General features: G+C 35.5%; 1 protein-coding gene and 1 long non-coding RNA gene across 6 annotated transcripts; one reads left to right on the forward strand and one right to left on the reverse strand.

The window, feature by feature from the left end:
• Positions 1-1,178: 1,178 nt before the first annotated feature.
• On the forward strand, positions 1,179-7,095 carry LOC107491094 (uncharacterized). Its single transcript, XM_021143576.2, has 14 exons — positions 1,179-1,337; positions 1,536-1,705; positions 2,337-2,506; positions 2,616-2,762; positions 2,892-2,943; positions 3,077-3,251; positions 3,621-3,703; positions 3,974-4,186; positions 4,581-4,697; positions 4,900-5,056; positions 5,267-5,374; positions 5,658-5,723; positions 5,814-6,040; positions 6,957-7,095. Exons 1-14 carry the CDS (start codon positions 1,253-1,255, stop codon positions 7,047-7,049), a joined length of 1,863 nt encoding a protein of 620 aa, XP_020999235.1. The 5' UTR covers positions 1,179-1,252; the 3' UTR covers positions 7,050-7,095.
• LOC107491093 (uncharacterized) lies at positions 5,144-16,322 on the reverse strand. 5 transcript variants are annotated; one of them, XR_008009454.1, is made up of 6 exons: positions 15,538-16,322; positions 15,269-15,381; positions 14,854-14,948; positions 14,657-14,713; positions 14,473-14,552; positions 5,144-5,254 (listed from the first exon to the last, which is right to left on the reverse strand). It is a non-coding gene; the product is annotated as an uncharacterized LOC107491093 (long non-coding RNA). The 5 variants fall into 5 exon arrangements; XR_008009452.1 differs by lacking the exon at positions 5,144-5,254 and adding an exon at positions 7,033-7,171 and having other exon boundaries at positions 15,538-16,321; XR_008009453.1 differs by lacking the exon at positions 5,144-5,254 and adding an exon at positions 7,694-13,693 and having other exon boundaries at positions 15,538-16,321.
• Between the last annotated feature and the right edge of the window lie 215 nt (positions 16,323-16,537).

Raw genomic sequence — 16,537 nt, forward strand, 5'->3', positions numbered from 1 at the left:
AAATTATATTATTATCCTAAAATGTATTGTGAATTTGTGATTTGTGTGTGAGAGAGAGAACAAACTATTTGGGTGTGTTTGGTTTTGCGTTAGAAAGAAGAGAAGCACGTTTGAATGCATTAAACGCTTCTTTTTTTGGTTTGGATGCTTTTTTTTTATACGCCAACGTGATTTTAGAAATTATAGCTTTTGCGTTTAGAAAATCACGTTTAGGATTGAATTTATTTGGTTTTACCAATTTTACCCTTTACTTCCTTGCTTGTAATCTCTTTAGTATTCAAATATTTTAAATATATAACTATATTTTTTTATTAAATTTTTACTTTTGATTTTGTATAAAAAATATATTTTTTTGACTTTGTTAAAATTTGTAAGTGTAATTTTTGTATATTAATTTAGTATTATAATTTTGTTATAATATAAATTATTGATCCCATTAAAAAGAACAAAATAAATAAAAAATTAATTATAACTAAGAATAAAATCATAAATAATTAAATTTATAGTTTAAAATAATATTAAATAAAAGAGTACCGAGAGTATTAAAAGAATTATAAGTAATATAATTTAATAAAATATATTTTGATATATTTTTCATATATTATTTTTGCTTTTGATATAAAAATATATTTTGTCAATTTTTATATATTATTTTTATTTTAGTAAGATAATAATATCTATTTAAATATCTAAATTAAAATGATAGAATAATATAAAAAATTTATTTAAGTTGATGTTTATTTTAGTAATTTTTTATCTAAAAGTAATTTTGAGTAGTGCAATCTAAACAATATTTACTTTACTATAATCCATTTTGATATAAAGATTACCAAATATAAATCACTTTAATACAAATTTATTTTTCATCAAAATCAAGTTTGCAAAATCAATTTTACACAAACTATTATTTACAAACTGAAATCCAAACTCACGTGAAGTCAATGATAGGGACCTTGGACTTGGAGTCTTGGACACTTAAAGGTACTTCTGGGCCAATTTTTGGGTCCAATTTTTAAGATAGTGGCTAACAAAAAGCCCAACAATCGGACAAATAAAATGCCCGGGACATGAAGGCCCAATATAAAAACCCGAAGATTTTCCATTTCGTCCGCGGAATTCAAATTCCCGCCCCTTCAAAACAATCGAGAAGAGAAAAGTGAAAAACATTACCTATTTCCCAGTCAGAGAAGAATTCTCATTTCTCAGAGAAGAACAAAAGAGAAAGAAGTGAACAGAAAAAAGAAAAAAACATATGACAGGAATCAGAAAAAGTAATAACAGCATGGAGGACGTCGATCGCTTGTTCGCAAACTTCAAGTGCGGTTTATCCCCTCCCGGTACATATTCGCATTCTCATTTTCTGTTTGTTTTTCTCGAGGAAATTCAACTAATCTTGGAAAGGACAAAAGAAAGAAAATAAAGAAGAAGAAACTATTTATACGCTTCAAATTTCGATTTGATATGAATTTGATAGTTCCTTTCATGTTGATGCTGCCGAGCATATATATGACTGTGAGAATGTATTGTTGTTTCAGCATCTGCTCTGAGAGAAAGGAAAAGAAGTAAAAGCAGATCTGAGAATGGCGGTTTGAGGAACGATGAATTGCCGTCACGATCTCCGGCAAGTGGTGGATCAGTTGGCGGAGAACAGAAAACGCCTTCAACATGCAGTAATGCGACAAACTTGCAGTCTTCAATAGAGAGAGTGAGTTAGATTATTCGCTTCTGTTCTGCATCATTGATCTGTATTCGCTTCTATACTTCTACCAGCTCATCACAAGTACAATCATATCAAGCAAATCTTTCTAATTTGTGGAATATTCTAATAAGATACTAACAGATTAAAGAATAAAAGCTAACTCACACATTCTAGAATAATAAAAGAAAAATGTAGAGTTATTGATCATCTTATTTGGGCTTGTTTGTCTGTGGAGGACTCTTGGGAGTACTGGCCAAATGGTCTAATAATTGCCTCTATATTTTGTATGCTTCACCGATTACATATCGTTGTTGTGTCTTACTTGATGCTAATATAGTGGCTTGTAGTTGAACTCTACACAATTGTATAAGGTTCATCTTTTCTTTCCTTTATTATTTTTGAAATTTTCTTATTGAATCTTTTAATTCATTTAAGCCAAACTAGCACAATTAGTAGAGTAGCACTGCTCCAAAATTTCTGCGGTTTGCTATTAGGTTACGGATATTTCTGTTTGAAGTGTAGATAGTGTATCCACTTCAGGTATTTTTTGTTTGCTTCATATAGTTCCTGAAGTTTGTATCCACATCTATGCAATTTAGCTCGTAGCAAATTAAATTACCTTGCCTTGAAATTTCAGCTAAAATCTGCAGCAGCTAAAGCAAAATGGTTTAATCGTGGGAAGCAGCTTTCTCCAAGTGTATTCTATGGGTCTCCTTGTGGTGTGCCTCCCAAAAAACCAATCCGGTTATGGCGATTGCTACATGAGATTCGTCTTGATCTATCTCAGCAAAATAAATTGATGTTAAGGTTGTTATCTCGGATGCTGGTTCAACCTTTTACTGTGTTCACTTGTTTATTCTTGTTCTTATTTCGCTGTATCAGAATATGATTTGACTCCTGATTTGTATTTGCTTAGGAAGGAAGTTTGGGCTACGTTTCCAAGGCAGGATGAAGCAATGAAGTTTGCCAAAGACCAAGAGGATGTTCATGTTTTCAGCTATCAAGACCACTTCAATGGACAAAGAAGGTTCCTTGTGTCTACGTATACAGAATTCTGGCGAAGGTTGCTTTTCATATGCTTTGTTTCTTATATACTGTATTGTTTGTTACCAAATGAGTAATGAGAGAGATTTATCATTTATGTCCCTGTATTTTTGCATTACTGATGTAAGCACTCTCTATGTACACTCAGGTACAAAAACATGGATTCAAAATTCCGTCATCACTATGAAGTCATTCAAGAGGTAAATAACTTTGTTTGTTTCATATTCAATAATTTAACTGGAACAAATGGTAGTGGCATTGCAGTGATATTGGTGCATGAACAATTGAACATATTTACTTTTTCCACCGGTCCTAAAGTTTCTTTGCCTTCAGGGTTTACCATGCCACCTTTATTTTGACTTGGAGTTCGATAAGAGAGTCAACATTGGAAAGGATGGAGATGAGATGGTGGACCTCTTTATATTAGTAGTCCTAGAAGCTTTTCAGGAAAAATATTCAATCCATGGGAACCTTGATTGGATAGTAGAACTTGATTCTTCAACCAAAGGTATGACTTTTTAGTGTGCTTTTGGTGCATGCTTATATTCCTTTTCTTGCAATGTTCACTTGACGTGAATTCTTGGTTATGAGGTTTTCTCAAGTCTTCTTTATAGGTTCACATTTTTCTTTATTTTTCACTTAATCTAATACATGGAAGATTTGTGTCTAACTGATCTCCATTGACACTGACACCGACAATTTGGCACTAATTGCTTTACTACTTAATAATCAACAATTAAGATTACATAGTTGAACTTTTGGACTGAGTGACACATTAAGTACTTACTATTATAAGTAAAGTTTAAGCAACCATGACTTTAGTTCTAATTTTTAACAAATATGATACGAGCCTTATCATCTCTTATCTTGTACACAGAGAAGTTCTCTCGTCATCTAATCATTCGCATACCAAAAGTTTCTTTTAAGGATAACTCTCATGCAGGAGCTTTTGTTTCCGAAGTAAGTATGAATATGCAGATCCTGTCTTGGCTAGAGAGAAATTTAGATCTTAATGGTTTTCTATTGTTTATTGAGATTTCACTTATTTCTTTCTCTCACTCTTGCATAAAGTGAGCCTTAGTTTGAATTTAATACAGTAAGTATCATTAACGTTGAGTACTTTTTATGACAATGTTTTTGGAATATGCACCTTTCCTACGGTATTTCTTTCGTAGAAAACTAGGAATATCAACTACCAACCTTTCTCACTTCATGATGACGTGTTACCAGATATGCTCAAGAATTCAAAATGCAAGGGAGACAGATAAAAGCTTTGAAAAATTGTTTATTATGAAAGATTCAAGCTGCAATGGATCTACAAGCCATCTTTTTGTGGACACCGCTGTATATACTCGGAATCGTTGTTTCCGCCTTTTCTTATCTTCAAAGGCGGGAAAGAATTCTTTTCTTCTACCAACAGGGCGATTCAAGTCTAAGAACTTGGTATGGTGTTTTCATCTGAATTTCTATTTCAAATTGCACTATCAAATTAGTCTTATTTAGAAGCAGGTTCATTCAAAAAATAGGAAAGAAAACCCAACTTTTTTTGGGATAAAAAAGAAGAATTTTCTTAAGATAGAAAACTTAAATATTCCAGTTTCGATAGTGTAATATGGAATAGGACCGAACTGAAACAGTGTAAAATTTAAGGTTCAGCTTATCATCTAAGATGTCCTGTTGTTGACAGAGTTCTAGACTTCTAGGATCGTACTAATGTAGATTTCTCGGTATTATGAGAAAAATAGTGAATGTATGACTGCATTCCGTGTATTGTTCTCGATGCTGATTTTTTTTTGTTCACTAGGTTTTTTTTTGTTACAATATCTCTAAGTGACAGGATGATGAAGAAGTGTTTAAGGCTTCCTTGATTTGCAATATGGATGTTGATTGTGAAAAGCTTTTGGTCTGCAAACCATACCTCGATTGTGTAAAGACTCTGCATTTTGATACAGAGGTAGTTTTGCTCTTTAAATAAATTTTATAAAAAGACGTTCACGGCATCAAATTTGTGTACTCTCAGCTCAAAAATCTTACTAACTGTAAAATTGCAGCATACCTTTCATTTCAATTCGTAAAATTTATTTATTTATTATAATACAACTATTTAAATTTGGTATGTGCTCAGAAAAACCGTTTATCACGTTATATTTTGACAGCTGAATTGCAATTCGGGAACTTCATGCCAAATTCCTTCGGAGTTTACGCTGAATACTTGCAGCAGTGAGGTTTCAACAACATACTTCGTTGGAAATTCACCATTCCCATTTCTGGACAAATTTATTCTATCTGTGGCCTCTGTTGGAAATATACCAGGCATGCTTTGTTATATCATATTTTCAATATGCATAGATTTCATCTTGACAAATTCCTCGCACTCCCATGCTATCTATTGGATAATGTCTGCTCTCATTTTTTCTGTATCCACAATTACTGTTAACTTCCAGATACATACTATCACTGAACTTTGAAGCTCCAGGTTTCAATCTGATCCTGCTCACTGCTGATAGTTTGCTGCAATTATAGGAAAAATACACAGCTGGTATTTATTCTCTGAATTTGGGTTGATGGTTTACAGCATGACAAAAAATAGATACTGTGAGCGAATTGGCAGACACCATAAAAGCAATAATGGTAATTCTCCTGGAAGTTCTTACTCTTTTGCATGTATTTTTTTCTACTCAACTACAGTCTGCACATGCGTGATGTTTAAATTATGTCCCTGTTATGAGTTCTTTATGTTAGGCAGGAGGTTTCTTGACTTATAATTATGGTTGTAAATGTAGCTAGGTCAGGAACATTACTCATGTTTCTGTCTCACAAAAATGGCTGCACCTGCACCATATGTCTTTCATTTCATTGTTTATCTGAATGCAACTTACCAATACGTTTGATATGATTTTCTTTACTGGTGCAGTGATATATGTCGTTGATCTGAGAAGGGCAGTATATTACCAGAAATGTCATGATCCTGATTGCAGAGGTTAATATGATTTTCATTTTAATATATATGTAGACTCTTTTGACACGCAATTCTTAACTCCGTTATTAACATGCTAACCAATCGGACCAGGGTACAGATCTCCCTTGCGACAAATTCCAGTTCATGTCTTCGCCAATTCTTCCGTTGTATGTGGTTCTGAGATATTAGATGATGAACAGACAATACATAATGAGAAAGAAAAAATTTTACAATATGAAGAGGATGTCGACGACAACTGCAATGATTCTTGGTGGCTAGATGTCGTGAAAGTTGCCGAAGAGATTGAGAAGCAAACCAAGACAGAACCGAGTACTGTGGTTTGTCCATCTTAATCGTATTTAAAATGCAGTTAAACAAATAGAAAATGTTTCGTTAAAAAACTATACGCAATGCTTTGATCGGTCTTGTTATATAATGCGGACCAATTTGGAATAAAACTGGAAGGACTAAGTCTAGAAGAATGAAATTTGGCGGTATCAAATAAAAGAGTTAACTACTCGTATTTAAAAGAGTTTTGAAAAATATTAGCGGTAAAATAGTCTTTGAATGATTTGAAGGTATGAAAAAAAATCAATAAATACAAGAGTTTAATTTTAATGCAGATTTATATAATCCATATAATCATATCTGTTCTTTTGAATGATTATTTATATTGTTAATATGAAAGTAATTTTTACTAATTTGTTGTTACATCATTCATATTATATTATTTTTTGTAAGTAAAAAAAAATTTCATATTTAGCAAATGGCTTATTTGTTAGGTTTAAATTTTTGTGACTATTTAAATTTTTAGAAAGTGCACAAAAACAGTTCAGAGAAAAATTTGATCTCTATGTAAGAAAATTTTTTAATTACTATGTATAAATATATAAATATATTTGTTATAAATTTATTTTTAATGTATATTTTTTATTTTAATATATATTTCAAATCAATAGATGATTTAGTGATTAATTTTTTATGTATATGTAGTGTGATTGCGTGCTTGTTTTTGCATATATATAACATGTTTGAATTCGATTTTAGAATAGTTATTTGTAAAAAATATATAATGAAATACAAAATATAAATTAAGATGTAAAATAATATATGTATATATTGATAGTAATTTTTAAAGTATATGTATTACTTTTTAATCAAATTTTTACATATAAACATTATCCAAAAATCAAATGCTTACACTATCTATCACTTACAAATATAATTTTTTATTTTTACTTTTTGCTGAAGCAGAAGATAATCGATGATGATGATGGAGATCTTGAATGGTGGTTAGCGGTTGAAAGGGCTGCATCTCAGGCGGAACTGACAACCTCCATGAACTAATTCAGGATAGGATAATTGATGTTCATTGTAAATAATCTGTCTTTTTTAGGATACTCTAGCAGTGAAGAAGAGGTCTATGATATTCTTCACTTCTTCAGTTGAGAGATTCAAGATTCGTTATACTGATGCAATCCACGGATATAAATGGACACCCGTTACAAATGCTTCTAGAGGAAATAAATACTAAATAATCGTTTAGCACTAAATAGCCGACATTTTATTTCATTTTTATCTTTCAGAAAGTTTATCAAAATTAGTTTTTGAAAAGTAAATTTTAAAAAATTATAATAGCTATATTTAGTAAATTAAATATAATTTTTAATAGGTATAAATAACAATAATTATGTTTAGTAAGATCATTTTTAAAATTTAAAACAATCATAATAGATATAAATGAAAAAAATTTGTTCGTAATTAAAAATAACTAATTAAAAATAATTTTAAATATTTATTAATATATAATATTATTAGATATTTTAATTTTAATAAATATAAATTAATTTTAAAATATTTTTTTAAATACTTTTAAAAATAACTCAACTTTTTAAAGTTACAAGCACAGGTACAATCACATTTTTTATTATTTATCAAATACTGAATAAAAGCACAAACATCTCAAGAATTTTGGCAAATTAGGTCCATGTAAGCGACATGAGAGATTATACAGAATATATAATCTATTTTTTAATTATAACGCCATGCCATAATCAATTCAGTGGCACACACGGAAGTGAAACCTTGAAAGTTGAAACTCTTTCATTTACAAACGCCAACATTCGGACAATTTACTTAAATGGAATAAACGGATGAAATATTTACACAATTGTAACAATTGAGAACTGTTTATCTTTATATCCTGTTACAATTCTATGTAATCTAGGGAACCTCCTACGTTTTAGCGTTTACATATAAATCGTGGTAACCTACCACGATTTATGAAATAAACAATATAAACATAAGTCTTGGTAACTTAACACAATTTATAAAAAAAAGATACACATAACTTATGGTAATCTGCTATGGTTTATAATGAGTAAAAAATCTATATATACAATGTAAATCTTAGTGTGTTGTAGAGGAACATTTTCACAATGACAAGTGAGGATAAGAGTTTTTTAGTGTAAAAAATTCAAAGAAGCAAGAAATACTGTGTGAAGTTCACTGACAAAGAACCGTTGAGTATATTTATCAGTTCATCAAGTACCTTGTTAAATCTAAAGAGCTTGGAGTATTTGAGAGCAAGTGGATGAACAAATTATTCTATAAGATTTCTATCGCAGTTGGAGGTCGATGTCCATAGTTCAGGCTTCGGTTCCTCACTCGACTGCCATCGCATGGGTATTTGAGAATGCAATGACTCAGACCAGGAGCCTGTTGATATAATTGGAGACAGCAATGATGATACAGGTGCCAATCCACGTACACAGCAGTACTCTCCACACTTCACTCAAAACTTACAAGCTATAGGGCAACAGTTAGAGGAAGATGCTGTTGTTGGGGGGTTCTTCTACAGAATTTCAGATTAGACAATCATTCGGAATAAAGAGGAAGCTGTTTTGAGTGTGAAGGATTACAACATCTGTCGAGGTGTTGAGTACAGAGTGCTAGAGTCGGATCATCTGAAATATCATGAGAAATGCAAGGAGTTCGGCAAAGGTTGCAATTGGTTGATTCGCATCTCGCTTCGTGCGCAAAAGGCACTTGGAAGGTGAGGAGGTACAACGTTCCGCACACTTGCTTGGCCACCTCTATTTCGAGTGACCACCGGTGTAAAACCCGGTTAATTAATGGTTAATTAATCCATAAATTAAAATATATTATAGAATTTGAGAAATGAGGTTTTCATGATTTTATATGGTAGAGAAATTTAAAACGAGAATTTCGACACCAATTTTAAAGAAATCAACCCAAGATTGGACCGAACAGGCCAAAACGAGCCAATCGGACCCAAGTTGGGCCTAAGGCTCAACCAAACCTCTCTTAATTAAGAGAGCTCAGCTCTCTCTTTCCTCTAAAACTCCACACACACGTTGAAAGGGAAGGGGAAATGTGAAACCTTTGCCCTCATTCAATTCCAACTCAAATCCTTGATAACTTTTGATTTAGAGCTCTACAAAACCCACACCAAGTTTCCTGAGGTAAGTCACAGTCTCACCTTCGAATTCTCAGCCCTCATTTTCAAAAATTAGTGGGTAAAGTATTGAGATTTTTGAGTTTGGATGTTATAGGATCAAATTAACGTGAAGGGAAGGCTTGTTCTTGTTCCCTTGGACCTTGAGTAAGGTGAGATTCTCAACCCTAAGCTGAAGACTTGAAATTTTGTAATTTGGTGATTGAGTTATTGTGTTTTTATGTGATACTGTGGTTTAGGCATTATATATGTGTGTTTTAGAGCTTGATTGGTCCTGGGGTGCGTTCCAAAAAGCTTTCAGGACCCGTTTGAGCTTGAGTACAGCTTACCATCCTCAAACAGACAGTCAATCTGAGAGAACAATCCAAATCCTAGAATAGCTACCATGCAAGCATCAGAATAGCTCCGTATGAGGCTCTGTATGGGAAAAAATGCCAGTCTCCACTATGCTGGTATGAGACTAGGGAGAAAAGTCTGTTAGGGCCAAAATTGATAGCTGAGACTACCGAGCAAGTTAAAAAAATCAGAGATAAGATGCTCACTGCTCAGAGCTGTCAAAAGAGTTACGCCAATCAGCGGCAGAAACCCTTAGTTTGAAGATCATGATTTCCTTAAGGTTACTCCGACAACAAGAGTAGGTAGAGCGATTAAGACATAGAAGCTGAATCCCCGATACACAATTCGTTCCAGATTCATGAGAGGGTTGGACCGGTGGCGTATCGGATAGCTCTACCGCCTTACCTTTCGAATCTGCACGACGTATTTCACGTGTCGCAGCTTCGGAAGTACACTCATGATGCTAGCCGTGTTAGAACCAGAATCGGTGCAGTTAAGAGAAGATTTGACTCTGCCAGTAACTCTGGTTAGGATAGATGACACAAGTATTAAGAAATTGCGCGAAAAAGAGGTTCATTAGTGAAGGTGGCATGGAGCCGAGCCGGTGTTGAGGAGCACATTAGGAAACTTGAGTAAAAAATGCGATCAGACTACCCTCACCTATTCTCAGGTAACTGAATTCGAATTTTCTGGGCAAAATGTAAAACCCGGTTAATTAATGGTTAATTAACCCATTAATTAAAATATATTATAGAATTTGAAAAATGAGGTTTTCACGGTTTTATATGGTAGAGAAATTCAAAGCGAGAATTTTGACACTAATTTTAAAAAAATCAACCTAAGATTGGACCGATCGAACCAAACCAGGCCAACCAGACCCAAGGCCCAACCAAACCTCTCTTAATTAAGAGAGCTCAGCTCTCTTTCCCCTCTAAAACACCACACACACGTTGAAAGGGAGTGGGAGAATTTGAAACCTTTGCCCTCATTCAACTCCAAATCCAATCCTTGATAACTTCTGATCTGAAGCTCCAATTGACGCATCGTTTGCGACCGCGGTGTCGAGCTCTACAAAACCCACACCAAGATTCCTGAGGTATGTCACAATTTTACCTTCGAATTCCCAGCCCTCATTTTCGAAAATTAATGGGTAAAGTGTTCAGATTTTTGAATTGGGCCGCGTCTAAATTGGGCCTGATATGTTCGTGATGAGTATCGTATAACTGAAGTGTTCAACGTGTACAAGAAAGGGTTTGTGCCCCTATCCTCAAAGGACTCTGAAGGTGTTCAACGTGTACAAGAAAGGGTTTGTGCCCCTATCCTCGAAGGACTCTGAACTCCATATGCTACTCCGACTGTCATTCCAAACCCAAACATGAGGCGCGCGTGGATCAGACAACTCCAAACCAACCAAAGCTGCCATCATCCTGATCATACGCGGAGGAATTATGACCAACGAGGACAAACTACTGCTAGGAATACTTAGATGTTATGTTTTTTTTTTTTGTTACATTGTACTATGTATGTTTATCATGTTGTTTAACTTCATTGTACTTGTTTAATACCATCATTAACGTCAAACATGTTATATTTCATTTCATGCATAAATTGATACACGATGTTTATGTTTTAACTTTTTATCGATGATGGATTCCTAACAAATTTAACAAATTTGTTACAAAGGAGTTCATATATAAATTTCATAAAACATACGCAACACATGCATGTGAATAGCACATTACACGCATACCACAATATCATGGACCATAAGTACTATCAAATTACTATAGAACTCAATGCTAATCTGAATCCTTAATGGTATCATGTCCTCAATGTCAAAACCAAGCAAGTGAGACGCAGTGCCACATCAAGCATGACGCCTCACCATCGGTCTCTGTGGCAATATATCACTAAATACTAATGCGGGAGTCCCACTCATAGTTAACCATGGGTCATACGGAGTATCTACAGGTTAGTTGAATTCCACAATAAACTGAGGCTGAACACCCTACATCCGTGACTGAACATCCTGCTTACAGCATCTGTGGCATATGTGGCTGAGCATCCTGTATATGTATGCCATAGATGCAGGATATTCAATCATATATGCCACAAATGCTGAATGCTCCGGATGCAGGATGTTCAGGCACATATGCAGGGTATTTAGCCTCAGTTTGGCATGAACCTCAACCAACTTGCAGAAACTCCATATGACCCTTGGTTTACTATGGATCAACATTTAATGCCATACCGCCACAAAGACCGACGATGATACTTAATATTTAATGTGGCACCGGGTCTCACTTGCTTAGTGGTTTTGTCATTGATAACGATGATACTTAATATTAGTATTAAGTTGTGTAGCCATTTGATAGTATTTATGTATCATGATATTGTGGTATGCATATTTAGGGTATTAAACGACTTAAACATACATTGTAGAATGAAATGTACAACAAAAAAAATCATAAAATCTAAGCATCTCTGGCAGCAATATGTCATCGCTAGTCACAGTTCCTCCACGTATGACCGGGTTGACAGCAGAGCTCACAACGCTTCGGTTAGTTTGGAGCTGCCTGATCCATGCCACCCTCCCTGGATTCTGGTTGACTTTGGTCGTCCATTTATTGCGCACTTCATGTTAGGATCTGGAATGACAGCGGCTAGAGTCCTTCGACGAAAGGGGGCACAAACCCTTCCTTGTACACATTGAACACCTCAGTCATACGATACACATCGTGAACATGAGGCCCAATTCAGACGCGAGTAGCCGCAACATGCTATGGCGTGACAACATGGGTAATGCAAAAACTGAAAGTAGCCGTTGTATAAAGTGATGATGAAGCATCTCATGTCCCTCATTCCGCTCTATTGCTTTCACTGACGCCTACAAAATTCATGCCCAGTTCCTGTACGTGGACTTAACCAAGGACGTTACCGGGGGTTCCTTGTTCCCATTAGCACAGAATTCACACATTTCGCTAATATTGAGGTGTGACCAAATCTTCTCCTACTATCCTGATGCTGGATCCACTTGTCATATTCCATCCGATTGGCCCAATCATACATAACCGGATTCTTAATCCGCATAATGTCAAACCAGTAATCATATTCTGCTTCGATTTTCGCATAGGCGACATTCACCAACATTCTTCTAGCATCTTAACTTTTGAAGCTCAAGCTAAAATTTGCCGCCACATAACAAATACAGAACGTTCAAAAATCACAAAGAGGTAGTCAACCACCACAGGTGCCTCAAGGGCAGCTTTGATGCCATTATGCCCGTCGGAGATAACAAGGATACCTTCCTGTGGCGTCACATGTTGTCATAGGCTGGACAAGAAAAAGGCCATAACTTTGCATTTCCTCCCTCCAACATAACAACTCAGCATACAACTCTTCTCAATCCTCGTATATTTGTGCAATTGCCTTCTGCTTTACCATCCAAACCTTCTTGTAATTGGACCTGAATCCATAATTGGCTTCCGTTGTCATAACCGCAACATCCGCCCTAACCATCAGATAGATCCTCACCTTCCAACTGCAATTTTGCGCACGAAGCGAGAAACAAATCAACCAACTACAACCATTGCCGAATTCCTTGCATTTCCCATTAGATGATCCAACTCTAACACCATGTATTCAACAGCTTGACAGATGCTATAATCCTTCACACTCAAAACAACTTCCTCTTTATTATGGAATGATTGCCTAATTTGAAATTTTGTAGAAGAACTTCGAACAGCAATATCTCCGTCTAACTATTGCCCCATAGCCTCCAAGTTTAGAGTGGAGTAGTGCGGAGAGTACTACTGTATGCTAGAACTTAAAGGGTATCATCATGTCTGAATCATCATCCCCCATTGCATTCACAACTCGACCAGGTTCCCCGACCCCTATAACATTAGGAATAGTATCAGGACCGTTATCCACCCTATATATCTGATGTCAAACCCCACGATTCTCGAATGATACAGAACCAACTGCCTCTGTACGTTCTAAATCAACCGCAATATAAGGAGATGCAACGTACAGATCAATTGGTGCGGCCAGAGCCATCAAACTAGAGGCACCGCCCATGGCAGTCGAGTGAGAAAACAGAGCTGATGCCCTTGAACTATGGACACCAACCTCCAACTTCACATACATCTCGTGTATTCTGACCTCTGGAGAACTCCTAAGACAATGAAACAAAACCCGAATATCTTCATCAGTTGCCATCACAAATGTATCATTCTTAACATCGGTTGACACAACTGCGATCGGAATCTTATAAAATAATTTCTTCACCCACTTGCTCCCAAATACCCCAAGCTTTGACAATATGTAGTTCTTTAGATCTGATAAGGTACTCCTTGATGAACTGATCAATATACTCAACGATTCTCTGTCAGTGAACTTCACACCGTATTTCTTGCTTCTTTGAATTTTCTTAAAGCAATGTACTAGCAATAAGAAACTCTCATCCTCACTTACCATTGTAAAAATACTCCTTTACAACACAATGAAACTCACCGTGTATATATAAAATTTTTACTCATCATAAACCGTGGCAGGTTACCACAAATTATGTGTACATATCTTCTCTTTATAAACCGTATTAAATAACCAAGATTTACGTTTATATTCTCTTCATAAACCGTAGTAGGTTACCACGGTCTATGTATAAACGCGAAAACGTGAGAGATTTCCACGGATTACATAGAATTGTAATAGGAATTGTAACAAGACACAAAGGTAGGCTAAACACTAAATAAATATAACAGTGAAAAAGATGCCTATTGGACTTTATAGGCTTTCTTGGAGGTCTACGACCCAAGCTGTTTAGCAAACAAGCTTTTCGAAAAGCCTAGGATAGTGGAAGCCGACCCGCCATCAGAACAGATACTCATAACAAAAAATCAGCCAGTAACAAATCAACAAATTAAAAGAAATAAAAACCAGCAATTAATTTACCTGAGGCTCCATTTATCTAAGTGCAAGGGACGATGACACCGTGGTGGCAGCGGAGGCTCTTTCTCGACGGTCTCATCTTGCTGCCATCACGACACAACATTCAAAACCAAAACCAAAACAAGCAAACACAAGAACCATATTCCATAATTTTCCAAAACTAAACAACAAAGCTGAGAAAACATACATTTTGCTCCGGAAGCAAGGTAATCTGGGAAAGCACCTCATCCAAGTCGGGCTCCGCCTGAAACAAACAAACATAACATGACATTCCTCTTAAGCTTCAAAAAGCACATGAATTCTTTATTTATTTATTTATTTTTCTTTCTAAGGACCAAAAAATTAGCCACTACCTTGAGCATAATATGGATCAGGGAACACTACCTTGAGCTGCACGTTGATGACCCGACAAAGGATATTAGAAGGAAGGTCGTACACAGCATATGTTGGTCAGCCACCTGATTTGTTGACGCCTCCTCCTAATTTCATATGCCACCAAAAACAAACACACACACCTCATAAGTTGACAAAACCCCAAAAACACATACTTCAAAGAAATCCCAAAACCCAAAAACAAATTTTCTTTTATTTCTTAAAAAAAAAAAAGAAATCGAAGCCATCTAGCTCAACTTGAAGAAAACTTGAGTGAAACAGTTGCAAATTTTGACCAAATCTGAGCTCAAGCTCCACTAGAAAATTTTGTAACTTTTTTTGGGGATTTTTTCAAAATCGAACATAGTAAAACATAGATGGAAATGAAATTATGAATATAAAGCATGGATTTTTTTTTGTGATTTACCTGTTCTCTGTGTCCCTGAGGGAAATAGAAAACTATTTCTCCTTCTGTTGGACCTGTAACAAGAGGACCTACACACGCATGCCATAGCTCCCTGTAAAATGCAGCTTCCGCGTCTATCACAACAGCAGCAGCAGTTACCAACACTCACACACACAAATCAAAAATAAAAAAAAATGCAAAAAAAAATAAAGAGAGAGAGAGAGAGAGGAAAAAAAAAGACAGAACAGAAAGAAAAAGTTAGAGGTTAAGTTGTATTTTTTATTGTTTACCTTTGGGTGAGGTGGAGGAAGAAGATGAAGAATAAACATTGTTGTTCAGCTCCGAAGAGGAGTTGATGTTGTTATTGTTGTGAGAATTACCATTAACATTGAAAATCGGCGAAGATGCTTCTGCAACGGCGATGAAAATCGGCCAAGATCTTGCTGGAGGCGGTGACGGATACTGGACCGGAAGCTGCGAAGAAGACCGGGGTGGAGGCGGCGACGAAGAGCAGGCTGGAGGAGCCGACGTTCAGGTTCCGACGAGAGATGGCAACGACGATTCTGCCTCAGCCCTCAGACGCGGGAAGACGACGATTTTGCGGTGAGATCGTGAGAGTGAGAGACAGTGGCGGTAACAGGAGAGGAGCGTGTCGGGAGAGAGGAGGAGGGTGTCAGACGGCGGCGAGAAGAGAGCCAGAGAGGTGCGAATTTCTGGGCTGATTGTGAGGGAGGATTTGAATTTTAAAAGAGGAGTGACGGCAGTGGCATAAGATTAGGGTTTTGTTTTCTCGGAACTAATATATATATTAGTCATTTCCACGGGACGGGACCTCTCTTCCGGCCCGTTTATTTCACGGTTCTCCGTTCGTTGGTGGGATGAATCCAAGCAACCGCAACAATAGCTTTTGAACGAGAATGACTAACTTCTTCAACTTGTTCATATATGCTTTATTTTACTATCAAAAATGCTATATAACTATCAGAAATGCAAATCAAGACCTCACACATATATGTAATACTCATTTCGTTTTTAACATATACATCACTTTGCTCCACTACGGGAGTTATACCATTTGAATCACCAACTCATTCAGATAATGGAAAATCACAATAATAAAAGTTTAAATTAAAAAAGTAAAAATTATCCTGATTAAAAACATAATACATTTGATAAAAAATATATATATATAGAAGTCATAACTCTAATATTGTATTTCTAAACATAATTAATAGAAAAAATATCATGACTATTCTCAAATTAGTATTTGAAATATATTATCTATTCTAT

Source organism: Arachis duranensis, chromosome 5, assembly GCF_000817695.3.
Source record: "Arachis duranensis cultivar V14167 chromosome 5, aradu.V14167.gnm2.J7QH, whole genome shotgun sequence".
NCBI classification, from domain to species: Eukaryota; Viridiplantae; Streptophyta; class Magnoliopsida; order Fabales; family Fabaceae; genus Arachis; species Arachis duranensis.

Coding starts and splice junctions, on each gene's coding strand:
- LOC107491094 (XM_021143576.2), top strand. CDS start 1,253: ATGACAGGAATCAGAAAAAGTAATAACAGCATGGAGGACGTCGATCGC. Junction 2,763..2,891: donor TATACAGAATTCTGGCGAAG/GTTGCTTTTCAT, acceptor ATGTACACTCAG/GTACAAAAACATGGATTCAA. Junction 3,252..3,620: donor ACTTGATTCTTCAACCAAAG/GTATGACTTTTT, acceptor TCTTGTACACAG/AGAAGTTCTCTCGTCATCTA.